We start from the raw sequence: 14,812 nt of genomic DNA on the forward strand, positions 1-14,812 counted from the left end.
TCAACTGATCATTGCAGCTCTAGTCTTAGTGGACGGTTTTGATACACAGCTCCATGTGTGGAGCATGTGGAGGTAGATTAATACCTTGTCCAGAGAGGTCGAAGGTCCGGGTGTGGGTTGTAACACCGTCTGAGATCTCAATGGCATAGTGACCCTTCTCCTTATCGGATGGATCGCAAATCTGCATCCAGGCCATCTCTGCAGTTCCGCCGATCCTCATCTTCTCAGAGGAGGAAATCTTACTCTCCCTGCAGTTTCACACACATCACCAGCAAAGACTTGCAAATGAGCAAACAGTTTAAACGAGAAGAAAAGTCAGCTCCACATGTGAAGTAGCGGAGAGTAAACATCTCCCAAATCAGAAGAAAACAATACACTAAACAATAAAACCAAGCTTGTGTTGGTGTATATTACACATTTGGCAGCATTTAGTAGAGATTAAATGAGCTCAAACATTCTTGATGTTCTTTTAGGAAAACCTAGTTTTGAATAACCAGCAACCCCTGCGACCACATGAGGGATTAAGCGGGCCAGAAAATGGATGGATGGATAGTTTTAAATAAGCATTTAGTATCAGCAGAAAGTGAAAATAAAGGGTTTGGATAAACTGCAGCACTGCATATATGCTGCACTATTTGTCAGAAAAGAAAGTTAGTTAATGTCAGATAATACTGGATATTTGTAACTAGACTGAAACAAAGTTTCAGTAGTTTCAGCCAAATTGTTCCTCATATATTAAATGTTGCCTAATCCTGATATTCCTATGAAACTGGGCAGCTTCCTCTTTCTCTGCACCGTTCTGTCCACAAACAGAAAACAACTTGACCAGTTTTGCATGAAGTGCATTAGAAGTTGGATGTAAACATGACGTACTTGTGCTTCCAGACGGTCTTCATCTCCTCTGTGTAGTAGTTCATGTAGCACTGCAGCCGGATGCCCTCTGGAGTACACTGCAGGACCAGCTCCGAGGCAGACGCACCTGACATGAAAACACGTGCAGTCAGGGACCAGCAAGCCAAATACCAAGAGGACGGACTCCAAGGCTCTTTCTGCATTTAAATGGATTCCTGGCGGTCTGTTCTTGTAGGTTTTATTCAACAATTAATGCCCAGCTGCAGAAGTACTCCTGTTCCCAGCATTTATTCTAAACAGCTTCTTCTCTCCTGCCTACAAAAGGGAGTACAGCGTTTCCAATGCATTTATGATTCTAGAAATAATCCTATTTATTTAGTGTGCAATCAGTCACATTTGTTGGTAATTCTATGCAATCTCTAACAATAGGAAGAAATACAATTGAAACTTTTGCCTTTGGTGCATTAACATGAAGTAACACAGAGCCATTTCTTTTAGCCGCTGGCCACCAGGCAAACCGATTTATCTTACCACCACACACAAAGAGCGGGTTGGTAAAGGAGGAATAGGGCAGTAACTGCCAGGACTCTGCTGGCCTCTAGAACACATAATAAATAAATCTAAAGAGATATCTCTCAACAGAGCAAATAGGGTTCTTGCGTCCACTCTTTACTGCTTTAGTTAGAAGGCTCTGCTACCCAGCCCATCGTCACAATAGAACAAAACAATACTTTTTACTCAAAGCAATTAGTTTCTTGAACGAATGCTGAAGCAGCAGGTTTTAAAAAAAATATTTTTTATGATTAGCAGGTGTGAACAGGTAGATCCCTGGTATTACATGACTGTTAGGTTAACTGGCCTCTGTAAATTCTCCGTGGGTGTGAGCATGTGTGAGAATGTTTGTCCTGTTTGTCTCTATGTTGCCCTGCGATAGACTGGTGACCTGTCCAGGGTGTACCCCGCCTCTCACCCATTGACAGCTGGAGATAGGCACCAGCACCCCTCGTGACCCCAACAGGGGATAGATGTGTTAGAAGATGGATGGATGGATGTTTTTTATATATCATATCTTCTGAAATTAGGTAACCCTGTGCATGATGGCCATAAGCTGCAAAGGATGTCGCTGATTCTGTCTTTATATCGTTTGCTGTCTGGTGTGTTTTGACAGAGACTGTGCATTGCACTTATTTGCTTCTTTCTAAGTCGGTGGGAACAGTGTCATGTGTTCCCTGACTGTGCCACTGGGACTTTAACTGGGTCCAGGTGCTTTGATCCTGCCTCTCGCTGTGTCAGTTTCTGCGGGCCTGACTCGGTTCCTCTCTGCCAGACCTGCACATACATGTGCATGTCCATTCAAAAGGAAAAAAAGCACCACATGGCCACTGTAAAGTATAGTGGAAGACCTGTGATGCTTTGGGCCCCTTTTCTCTTCCGATGGCTCTGTGTTAGGTACCAACGACTGGTTATTCAGTAAACTGTGGGGTCTGTGTGTTGCATTCACAATCTGAATACGTAACCCTTTGGACCTACCGGCGTTGCGAGCAAGTGCATTGATGATGTCATCAAACACTGGAAATCAAAGAAGACAAAACACAATCAACACATTTGGACTTCTCTGCGAGTAAAGGCATGTGAGTAAAGCTGACTGTTAAAGTCTGGAGCACCTTGGCCAGAGATGTCGAAAACAGAGGTGTCCTTTCCTTTGTCATCACTCAGCACAGCCTTGTACACACCGTGATCTTTTCTGGAGAACTTCAAAGCGAACAGGTTTTATCAATCAGCAGCTTTATCATTCCACTCTAAAAGCTTTATTTTTTAGAAATTAATCAATCAAATACCAGGACATTTGATAATCATTGTATTAAGACGGTTGTCCGTACCAAAGGCAGAGGCAGAGCACATGCTCCAGACATGACGTTGGGGGGAGTCTCTGGAACGATCTCATCATCCTCCTTGTACCAGTGGAAGGTAGTGTCCTTTTTTACATTAGCCACCTGCAAACACAGGAGGAAACGCTTCATTTCAACAGCCACGTTAAAATGGGAAACCTTAAGCATTCAAATAAGTAAGAACATAAATGACAGCTATTTTAAAAACACGTTACCTTGCAGGTGAGCATCACTGTACAGTCCTCAGAGACGGTGAAATGCAGATGCTCAGAGAAATGGGGACCTACAGCGAAAAGAAAAATGAGAAAAATCCAAAATGTCCTCTGGTGAAAGCCAGCCATCAGAAAATGTTGTTAAAATGGGATTAAAATGCCAGCTGAGCAAGACAAGGCTCAGTTTGTACGACGAGACATTTGGCCTTTTAATCGTGGCTTGAAGATGCATAAAATGCTAAAGAAAAACTCATGAGTCTGCTCATACCTTGCTTCCTGATGTGCTCTTTTCTCTGAAACTCAGCCTCCTTCAGGGCAGCCTTGAATGCTGGAAATAGGACAAAAGCAACACTAGCTCTAATGAAATCCACCAAATTTGAAATACTTTAATATTACCATGGATTACCAATTCTGATCCAAATTCTGTAGTATTCTATCATATCCTATTCCTACAGATTTTTACATTAAATATACATACAACGTATTGCTCGTGTTTCTGACATTAAGACTAAAGAGTCTCACCATCCCCCACCAGGACCAGGGAGCTCTGGGTTTTGGCCTTGCCGTCGTTGATCTGGACGGTGTATGTGCCCTCATTGGCCCTGGTGAAATGATCCACTGTCATCTGGATCACCCCTGAAGCAACATCATGGCTGATCTTCTGACCCTGAGAGATAAATTCATTCACAGAAATTTAACTGTTTTTCTTCTGCTTAATATTGCCTGTCAGAGCGTTTAGAGCAGTCTCATAAGTGGCAATACTGTTCCGTTTACAGCAGGGCAACATAGCATGGTTTCCCCACACTTACAGCGCCTGGCAAGGGTAAACTGCTGTGTTTGTGGCCCTCTACTAAAAGCAACTTAACACAGTTTACTGTCTATACTAGCAGACACGATCTTTACCAGAATTACGCTACATGAGTCCGTCTCTATACCGTCTGTAGACGTGTAGCCCACATTTCTGCTCAGCAGCGCCTAACATTCCTGTTTGGACTTAATGATTCCTGGGAGATGTGCTGATAAAGGGTGGAAGGAATGATCAAAATGAGCATGGCCTGTGATTGTTTACTGCGGTTATGTTAGAGATTTGCACATGCATGCCGCTTGTTAAGAATGAGGAGTCTGAATGTTGGAATTCCTTTACTACAACATTAAAAAGGTCGATTGACTTCATTAGATAGATAGGAACCTAACCTAACCAGAAAAACAGCAGCAGCTAAAGCACAGTTTACACGAAAGTATTTAGAGCAACAGATGCATTATTGTCATTTTACCTGAACAGACCGTGAGAAAGCATGAACACTAAGCACATCATCTGATTCTAAGGGCAAAGTGAGCCGGTACCGATGGCTGACTGACGTCGTACCTCCCCGCTGGTGACCTCTTTGTCGTTAACGATGAACCTGTAGGACACGGATGGAGACAGCTTGACGGCCTGCAGCCAGAAACGCACGTGCCCCTTCTCCAGAATCTCATAGTTGAGGCTGTGCTTCAGAGGGACAACTGCAGAGAGACGAAGGCGTGCAAACGCTCTCACCTTTGGTCAGGAAGAGGAAGGACGTAGCAGGTGGGATGCAAAGGCACACGGCTTACCTGGATGCCTGATGGCGTAGCTGAGCTCAAGCATGGTGTTCAAAGCTACAGGACAAAGGCAAGATAACGGGCTGGACATCAGTGTCAACAGAGGAGAGTCTGAATGGTTGAGAAGGTTCTGAAGTGAATGACGTACCGTCCTCAGTCAGAGTGTGGCTGGAAGAAACTCCCTCCGTGTCGGTGACGACCACAGAGTATCTGCCCAAATCCTCCTTGTCAGGGTTGCTGAAAGTAAGTCTGGAGCTGTGGAGCACACGGTGGTCATACTGTTTAGCATCAAGAGACTTCTTCTCTTTGGTTATCACATTTCTGAATTAGGATGGCCTCATTACTGCTGCATTCTGTTTGACCCAACACGTTTACTGTTGGGGAACACCAAGGTGGATCTGCACCAGTGCGTTCATTTTTCTTTGATAAGGAATAATCCACCCACACTGAGTAATGCAAACTGCAGATACTTCCCCAATAAGCACATCCCGGGGATACAGAAGCTCCACTCACAGATTCTGCTTCCATTTAGACAATTTCACCAGAAACCTGAAAGAAATCCTGTTCTTCTGCTAGATACTGCAGCTTTTTTTATTTTTTCCTCATATGCATCTCCTGTTCTCTCTTTTTATACCTGCAGGCTAAGAAACTCTTGTTTTGTTTATGCTTGCTGCAATTTTTGGACAAATCTAATGTCGGGTTAGCATCTAGAAGAAGCTCCAAAACTTTTAGATTTTTTGAACTGAAAACTATAAAAATCAGAGTCCGAAAAACTTAATTAGGACTCAATCGATATACTTCAAATAAAATGTTTCTGCAAAAGCTTGATTTAAGTCTTATGTCAAAATAAAAACAGCTGTGTTTGTGCGCTGTGTCTTTTCCTTTTATGTTTAGTAATAGAAAATACCAAACATCTAAATTATGTGAAAGAATCTATGAAAAGAAAACGCAACCGAAAACCACATTACATCAAAAGGATACAATGTCCCGTTTCTAACTTGTTGACAGTGATTTATGACTTACTACTAAATTACAGAGAAAAATAGAAGGTGCAGTTCAAAAGAAATAGGTTCTTTCGGACTGTTGTGTAGCAAAGAGATATTGCAGAAGAACATACTTTAATTGCATTGTTCTTATGTTATCACAGGCTTCTCACTTATAACATACCAATATGGACAACACCAGGTCAAAAACATTTTCATTTTCAAAAAAATCTTTTAAAGGTTGGAAGCTATTGCAGAAATTAAGATGGACTTCTAAAGTGTACCTTAGTACCTTCTTATATTCACAGTTTTAGGTGGCAGATTTTTGCAATTAATTTCAAATATACTTTATTTCTGCCCTGCGACAGACTGGCGACCAGTCCAGGGTGAACCCCGCCTCTCGCCCCCTGAACTCCTGGAGATAGACACCAGCACCCCTCATGACCCCATGAGGGATAAACGAGTAAGAAGATGGATGGATGGAATACTTTATTTATTTATTTAATTGAAAAGAACTTTTAGCAGGTAGCTTAAACAACTCAGAAGTTGTTTAAGCTACTACATTTTTTTTTATACATGTACCTATCTGACAGTACATCTCTCAGACCAGTCTAAGGCTATGAGGTGTTATATTTATTTAAATGAAAATAAAAGAAGCTCATTTAATGGCTGTGGCATTTTTCTTGGCTAACATGATTTCCATCATTTGAGTTTGTCTGGTACTGTTCTGTAAATATTTTGAGCTTTTTGCTTGTTCAAAGGTCTTCTCTGTCTGATGTCAGAGGTGAATGCTGTGGTTGCAGTTCTAACACAACACATATCTATAGTAGACGTCCTTACTTTGATGAAATCCGTTTATAAGGTGCTATTTTTATTATTTCTTCTCGACTTGGTTAATAAAGAGTTTTGTACTGCTAAAAACAGTGTCTTGGTGTGTTTAAGACTTATTTCCCCTGGGGACTGGCTATGAAAATGATCAGCTGTGTGAAGCTGTTTAAACTAACATTCAGGTATTCTTCTCAGTCCCACAAAGATAGTTACGGCTGCTTTAATTACAGGCAGAGCTGCATGGATGTGAAAGTTCCCGCCTGAATGACAGTAAGCTTACGTTCTGCCCTTCGCCGTGACGGTGGCCCTGGGACAATCACCAATGGGTTTGTAGTTCTTTGACCATACAAACTTGGATGTCTCGCAGATCTCACAGGCCTCAAACGACAGGAAAACATCTCCAGTCTCCTCGTCCACCCCAGCTACTATCTCCGTAGTCCCTGTGAATAAAGATAAACATGTTACCATTCAGATGAATGTTTGTTGTTGTTGTTGTTTACCTTTTTCATTTTGGACAATTTCCTGTGGGCTTTTCCAAATTATGATCACTAGATTAATCCTGGAAAGAGCTCTCACACATGATGATGTGTGCTCCTATGTAGGATTTCCACCGGGAGCTCCACGACATGTTACATGGTATTCATTTGCAAGTTCTAAGCTTTAATTCACATTATTCTCTAAAAGAGTTCTCCAGTTATTTTAGTAACAGTATATGTCAGTGTTCACCTGGACAACAGACTGGACTGGAGACACAGCAGTGAAGCTGTCTACAGGAAGAGACAGAGCAGACTGGACTCCTGAGGAAGCTTAGGTCCTTCAGGGTTAGCAGCCAGATGCTGCAGATCTTCTATAAGTCTGTGGAGAGTGTGATCTCCTCTGCCATCATCTGTTGGGGTAGCAGCATCTGAGCAACTGACCTGAAGAAACATGGCTCTATTGTGGGCCCTCCACTGTGGCTACATGTTCATCCATGAGGAGTGAATGCTGCAAGTCAATGACTGAATGCAACCTTCTGAGTTTCCTTGGATAGAAAAAGTTCTAACCAATCGTATGATTTGATTGGATTGACTTTATGGTCAGTGCTTCGAGGTCACGTCTACTATGACTCTTTGAAGAAACTTGGATATTTCCTTGTGTATTTGTGACTCCCTTGTCTGCGTGTCATTGTAGTGCACTTCTGAGTTATTTAAGCTGTGTTACTAGGTTGTGTGATTTGTGCTTTGTGGGTTCTGTGTCAGTTCTATCACAGGATGGTACCATTGATCAGTAGTTCTCAGGATGCAGTAAGGGTGTTATTGTAAAACTCCTGGCAGATTCAGTTTTAAAATAATAACTTAATACTACTAACAGGATTCTTTTACCTGGGAATCAATCAATCATCCTTTATTTATATAGAGCTTTACAACACACGAGGTGACCAAAGTGCTGTACATAAAATCAACATTATAGAAACAGAATTAAAAACATAAAAGCCAGAGCCTGGGTCTAAAATGGCCCGTATAATATTAGTGTTTTAGTGTGGCCCAGCCAGAGTCCTGACTTGAAGCTGATAGACGATCTTTGGAGGGAGTTAAAAAATGAGGGTGATGGCAAGGAGGCCTTCCAAAATCAAATACTCAATAGGCAAAATACCAGTGGAAACATTGAAAATGCTGGTCTTAAATTATTGGAATAGTTTGACTACCACATTTATCCTGCACGGTGGTGCAGTTATGAGCTTTGTTGCCTTGCAGGATGAAAGTCCCGGGTTCAAATCAGGGCCTGGGTTCTTTCTGTGTGGAGTTTGCTCTTTCCATGCATGTGTGGGTTCTCTCTGGGTTCTCCAGCTGCCTCCCACAGTCCAAACACATGACCATTTAGTTAACTGGTTACTCTAACAGTCCATAGGTATGGACATAGGTCCTGTGTGCTTCAGTGTTGTCCCTTGATGGATTGGTGAGCTTTCCAGGATGTACTGATCAATATTTGTTTTATAGATACACCATTTATGGTGCCTTATAATCCTCTGAGAGCCAGCTGTCTCATTTCACATCAGAAACAAACCTCCTGGTTTAATGAAAATAATGTTAAAATGAATTCTGCCATGAGTATACATCATTTTTGTCTCAGCTGTAGCTTATCTTGATGATTTTGGAAGATTTTACTCGCTGCAGTCATTTCATTGTGAAATGACTCATGCAAAGCACTTATAATTTGCCTACATGTGGAATGTCCAGTTTCTTTAATGCAGCACTGTTTGCATACGCTAGTAAAGGTGTGTTGAGCAGCTGATGGCTGCCAGGGATCCATGGCGTTGTAAGAGTTAGAATCTTTAGTCCTTATGAGCTCTAAGCTGATGCTGAGCTTCATAAAATCCCATATCACTGATCCTTCATTTCTTTTATTGCTAGAATTTGTAGATTTAAAAACATTTTGAAAAGACATGTCTGTTAAATCTCAATGGTTTTAGTATCTGAATATAACTTAATATTTGTGTAAGTGATTGAATGTGTTGCTGAAACCTCATTAGACCCATTTGGTGCTCATCTAACAGCTCACAGAGGAATGTTCCCACATGTTTAAATGCATGTAAACAGGCTAGCTGGGATCTGATCTCTCACCAAGGATCTTATTGTGTGAATGGTTTTCCTTGTAGAGATCTTCTTTTTTCTGAGACAGACTGGATGTTAATAAAATGTCTGGCTAGCCCAAAAGCATACTGTGGATTCCAGATTTAACCAACTCATCACTAAGTTTTTTTGACAAATGAGGGGTTAGACGGTCAATAAATTTAATAGGTGTTGCCATTTTATATCAAACTCTGTGTTTACTGAGAAAAAATAGACAAAACAGATATGTGTCAGTCTCATGTGTGTCAACAGCAGCTCTTCCAACATAGATGATCCTTGTGTCTTTTTACTTAACTAAACAGAAGCATACTGAGCTTCCCCACAGCAAATTTTCAGCAGTGACCCTGGGGATCAGGAAGGGGCTCTGCAGACTGAATCTAACATAACTGATGTTGCAGGTCAGCAGCGGTGATTACCTGGAAGAGCTTTGGCACAGACCGGCTCTGTCACCTCAGAAGGTTTCCCAACACCGTTGGAGTTGACTGCACGAACTCTAAAGATATAGCTGTGCCCTTCCTCCAGTCCGGTCACCTGCAGCAAGCCACAGGAGTGCAGCATCATCACATGAAGAGCTGTTTGAGAGGGCTGTACCAAAACTAAAGTCTCATGGATAACACATCAGGTCTCCTACCTGCAGGTAACGGTGACTCACAGGTTCTTCATTCAGAGTTACAAACTCACTTGAGCCCTTCTTGGCCATGTCCACAAAGTATCCAGAGACAGCGCTGGCTCCAGTGTAAACAGGAGCTTTCCATAGGATCACCAGAGAGTCACCTCTGACCTCACTGAAGCCCAGATCATAGGCGGGGCCTTCAATAACAGAAAACAAAATGCTCTGTTCCAGGACACACAAGGTCTGACATAAAGTTATACAGAGTTACACTTAGGACAGTTTCTCTCATAGCACGACATTCATAGTGAACATAATAAACCTCTCCTAACATGTAAATGCAAGTTTATAAGTGTCACACTATGTATTTAAAGTCTGTGCATTTCAGCAAACGGTGCTTTAAATAAGACATTTTAGGCACGGTGGCTTAATAGTCAGTGTAGCAGCTGTGTGTGTGTGTGTGTGTGTGTGTGTGTGTGTGTGTGTGTGTGTGTGTGTGTGTGTGTGTGTGTGTGTGTGTGTGTGTGTGTGTGCATTTCAAATGCAGGCTCTGTTCGAATACCCTTATTGAATAAGGATGCTTCAGCCAAAGTGGAAGTGCATCACCAGGCGCCATGTTAAGTGCTGTCTGAATAGTGCAGTCAGTAAGGAAGGAGCCTGTATGCTTCCTCTCATAGCTAATTTAGCATAGGAACCTTATGATGAACCTTACCAGTGCTAAGGAGCTATAAGGAATCCCACAATCCTTTGTGTGAGATGACATGAGAAGCGAGCGCGAACTTTGTAGTTTATTTTAGAAAGGTTGTAGGCCCGGATTTGACTCACATAATTCATGTGTGTTTCTGTCACATAATGACGTGAGAGTTAATGGTTGTCCAAACTCGGCACAGCAGGCCAAAGCTCCTTTCCTACCTATGATAGAGTTCTTACTGTTGACCCCATGAAAGGTCAAGGAACAAGAGCAATGAGCTATTATTTAGGGTATTTGGATGGAGGCGCAGTTTTTTTAGCCCCAAACTGGGTTTTTCCAACCCTGCTCAGGAGTAGGGCGATCGGAGCAGAATAGGGCAGAGATGTGACATGAACCTACTGCTGTTCACTGATTGGCTGAGGGTGAGGAGAAACCAGAAGTTTTTTTTTCCTGAGGAAGTGCAGGGAAAAGTTAAACTGAAGAGCGATTACACTAAGGACCAACATGAATGGAGTGGGTCAAACCAAAATATCATTTTACTATTTATAAACCATAAACCATGCCTGAAAGAGAGGCGTTAGAGAGCAGGGCAGCGCTTCCTATTCATATCAGGATTGGCTATATAGACGTAAAAGAAGATTTTTCTCTAACCTTTTCTTTTGTGATTATGTCTCATTTAAATGTTGCTAAATCACAGTATCTGCAGTAAAATAAACTATAATTCCAGATAAACTAGGGACAGGTGTTTCCCTGTTATTGTGCTTTGTAAATAAACTTTCATCATCTAGCTCATTGATTTCTAAAACAAAAGAATGTATTTATACTCAGTCACCAGACAGAGTGTTTAAATGTTGTTTAGACATGTGTTGAAATATCCTGGTGTTTGTCAGTGTTGGGTGGTCATTTAATAAAATGATTCTCAGGAAACTATTCTAATCTGCAAACTGACAGCTGCACCAAGAAAACTAAACACTTGTAGCTGCTGAAATGTCCTTGTCCCAGCTTCATAACACAAAAAAATTATAATCTTACAGTGATTAAAAACCTCAGCAGAAATGAGGCTGTACCTGGCTGTTCCATGGTCCAAGGTTCACATTTCATTGGGGCACTAGGAGCTGACGGTACACCAACACCAGCTAGATTACCAGCCTGGATCCTGAACTCGTAAAAACTTCCCTCTGTTAGATTGTCCACCTGAAACCCAAACGAAGCTTCAGCTTCAGCTCTGTTTGTGTCCAGTTAAAATGTGGAGAAAGGTTGCTGTAGACGCTTCTGAGACGATGAGCCACATGCCAGCGTAAACTCACAGTGCAGATCCTCTCAGTGACCGCCGCCAGGTTGACTTCCTTCCACACCAGAGTGTCAGCGTCCCGCTTGTCGATGTAATACGCGTTGACCTTGGAGCCGCCGCAGTGTTTGGGACTCTTCCAGGCCACCGTCATGGAGGAGCCATCACAGCTCAGCATGGTGATCCCGTAGGGAGCGCTGGGAGTGGCTGAAAGTTTTCACAGTTATACAAGTTCCCGTTTGAAGTTCAGACAACCTGTGAGACATCTTACTAAGACTACTGGGATCATATCATGCACTGTGGATGAACACCTTTTTTCTGGACTTTTAATGGACCTGGTGTATCTGTGAAGGGCAAAAACTGTTTTATAAAACAACATGTTTCAGAAGGAGACTGAAAGAAGAGGTTCTGTGCACCGTTAGGGTGAGGGAGCAGAAAAGGCAGCAGTGAGTGAGTAGAGTTGGGCAGTAAAGTGTTTTAATACATACCATATTCCACTGCCTTCCCTGGACAGAATAATCACATCAGACTCACTGAGGAGAAGCTTTGCAGGACACTAATCATCTAACTAGTTACCTTTTAGCTTTTTATTTCAGTCAAACTCTCTAGAAATAGTTTAAAAGGGTATTTATTTCCAAAGGAAATCCAAACCATTAATGTGAAAAAAAGCTTAAAAGTGGGCTTCTTCTCACCTAGAGCAGGCTCCACAGCAATGGGAGAGGACTCCTGAGACTCTTCGCTGAGGCCAAAGATGTTGACAGCTTGGACACGGAACACATAGCTCTCCCCTGGGATAAGGCCGTGGACCACAAACCTGGGATACATTCAGTAAGTTTTAGTCTTCAATAAACACAGCTGCAATAATTCTGAGTACTCATTTAGATGTCATGTTTTTTATTCACAGCAATATCCATGCATGAGACAGGCTAACTCCAAAGAAAAAGCATGTGGATGCTTTTAATCTTGTTTGCATGTGTTTAATTGATCCACTACATGACATTTTGGGTTGTTTATGAAGAGAGGAAGGAGAATACTCAAATTACATTTTAGGGTGAAACATTATCTGGTGTGCCTTTGTTCCACACAGCTCTTTCTAAATGTTTGATTGGGCTGGCAGAAATGCAAAAGATACGTATAATTGCTGTGTCAAAATCTTGTTCAAAATAAATAGTGTTGCCATAGCGCTAAAAATCACTTGACCGCCAACAGTGTTAAAATATACACTATGAACCTACGATAAAGTCCAAGAAACATTGAACGGCACTTTTGATCAAACCCTCTTAAATATCAAACATTATATTTTACTTTCACTTTTATGCAGATGACATTCAGATGGACTGCTCGTTCAAACAATTTGTGTTCGTCTAATTGCCCGATTGACCCGAGTGCCTAAAATAAAATAAAAAGTAGTTAAAAAGTAACAACTCAACTGAACTCAGAGAAGGCAAAGTGTTTGATCCTTGCCCCAGACAACATGGTTCCTCCGGTTAGGGAACAGATTGGATTTATAAACCTGACCATCAAGCCAAATTTCAGGAGTTTAGGTGTTATTTTCAACCAATGTCTCTTGAAGGCAACTCAAAACAACTGCTTTTATCATTTTAGAAATATTTCCAAAAAGACAGTTAGTGTTGATGGTTGTTAATCATGCTTTTATTTCCTCTAATCCAGACTATTGCAATGCACTTCATTGATGGCTCAAGACTGCAGCCTGAATCTGAACTGGAACAAACAGTAGAGGTCACATCTCTCATGTTTTAAGGTCTTTAACTAATGTATATGATATAAAATTATCTGTCTTGTTGTTATTATGTCATTAATTTAATGTCTTTCAATCATGTTTTAATATAATTTAATTTGGGATTTTTTTCTGATTAAGGTGCAACATGTATAAAATGAGCTTATTACCTTTTCTCCTTACTCATTGAACATAGTTCTTTGCTAATCCAGGAAAAGATCTTCATTTAGAACCGAACATCCAAACGTCTCAAAAAAGACCTTTTTACACATCAAGAGATTTCCTGAGACTCCTTCGTATTTCAAATGACACCCTAAAGTGTGATTATTTGCTGCTTACATTCATTCATTCATTCATTCATTCAGTGACGCACTTATCCATATGCTGTCTGTGGTACTTTGTGTTGTGCTGCTCTTTTAGATGTTGTATGTTAGCTTTTTAGCTTCTTGTTTTGTTGAGCCTGTATTATTGTTACTTGGGCCTATATGCTGACTTAAAACATATTTTTCTTAATAATGTCTTGTTATCAAAGGTTGGGATACAAATAAACCTAAACTACCTAAAAACCTCAAATAAAGACACAACTTCTTCTTAAGGCATTTGACTTTAACCCAGGAGAACAGTGACTCTGAGAAATGTGTCTTCTAAGATAACCTAACACTCAGATTGCAGCGTGCGGTACCTGTTGTGTCTGAAGGGTTTGTGGTTACAAGGGAACCACTCCTTGTCTCCAACAACGCGGCCATCGATGTAGTAGCCCATCAGGTTCTTCAGATGTTTCGGAGCTTCCCATTGGACAAACACAGACGACTTGGTGTTTCTGGTGGCAACAACCAACCCGGGAGCAGAGGGAACGCCTGTTCAAGAGACAAACCCTCTAGTTACAAATCCTATGGATAATCATGTGGTCAATGCTTAGAAAGGAATCTCATTACTTTCCAGTGAATGTATTTAAATGCAGATGAAAACTTCAGTACTTGCAATGTCAAATAAAAAAAATTAGGCTGAATATAAAATTCTAAATCTACATATAAACAAAATAACAAAAAAGGCACAAAAATCACACTGATGACATTTAAATCATGTTTTAAAAGTCCTTGAAGTTGAGATAAAAAGGACAGAGAGAACAATAAGTGAATGACATAAGATTTGAGACATATGATCAGACTACTTAATATAGCAATACAAGTTTTTAAATTGTGTTTATTGTGTGTTTTGTGAAAAACAAACTGTGATCATTAATGATGTGGAACTAGAAGAATTTTACTTTTCAAACCATGTCTATGCGCATCGGTGGTTAGTCTTTGCTCCAACGTCCATGAAGACGCAAAGCAGGATTAATTTGTGCTCTGACAGGAATGTGAATAGAATAGAATAGTCATTATAGATTGTGATTAAAATTAAAGGTGCAACTCTGTGCTTCTTCATACACAGAAAAAAACATACTGATACACATGTGAACGAGTGCCTCTAGAAAGTGGTTTATGATTTCATTCATACATACCAACCGGCAGCTCAGTACCTGCAACAT

At 41.1% G+C, this 14,812-nt stretch overlaps 1 protein-coding gene across 4 annotated transcripts in view; it reads right to left on the bottom strand.

Annotated features, from left to right (window-relative positions):
* myom2a (myomesin 2a) overlaps positions 1-14,812 on the bottom strand; it is a 34,720-nt gene that overhangs the window by 3,998 nt on the left and 15,910 nt on the right. For all 4 annotated transcript variants that reach the window (XM_021320173.2, XM_021320175.2, XM_021320176.2 and 1 more), the window contains 18 exons: positions 13,964-14,138; positions 12,236-12,357; positions 11,563-11,750; positions 11,323-11,449; positions 9,586-9,764; positions 9,371-9,485; positions 6,626-6,785; positions 4,683-4,789; positions 4,547-4,591; positions 4,320-4,456; positions 3,476-3,620; positions 3,222-3,281; positions 2,957-3,024; positions 2,733-2,846; positions 2,517-2,604; positions 2,383-2,421; positions 874-979; positions 85-248 (listed from right to left, as the gene is read on the bottom strand). In XM_021320173.2, coding sequence (XP_021175848.2) covers positions 85-248; positions 874-979; positions 2,383-2,421; positions 2,517-2,604; positions 2,733-2,846; positions 2,957-3,024; positions 3,222-3,281; positions 3,476-3,620; positions 4,320-4,456; positions 4,547-4,591; positions 4,683-4,789; positions 6,626-6,785; positions 9,371-9,485; positions 9,586-9,764; positions 11,323-11,449; positions 11,563-11,750; positions 12,236-12,357; positions 13,964-14,138 — 2,139 coding nt within the window. The remainder of the gene's footprint in view (positions 1-84; positions 249-873; positions 980-2,382; positions 2,422-2,516; positions 2,605-2,732; positions 2,847-2,956; positions 3,025-3,221; positions 3,282-3,475; positions 3,621-4,319; positions 4,457-4,546; positions 4,592-4,682; positions 4,790-6,625; positions 6,786-9,370; positions 9,486-9,585; positions 9,765-11,322; positions 11,450-11,562; positions 11,751-12,235; positions 12,358-13,963; positions 14,139-14,812) is intronic.

The sequence above is a fragment of the Fundulus heteroclitus genome, chromosome 5 (genome assembly GCF_011125445.2).
Source record: "Fundulus heteroclitus isolate FHET01 chromosome 5, MU-UCD_Fhet_4.1, whole genome shotgun sequence".
Classification (NCBI taxonomy): Eukaryota; Metazoa; Chordata; class Actinopteri; order Cyprinodontiformes; family Fundulidae; genus Fundulus; species Fundulus heteroclitus.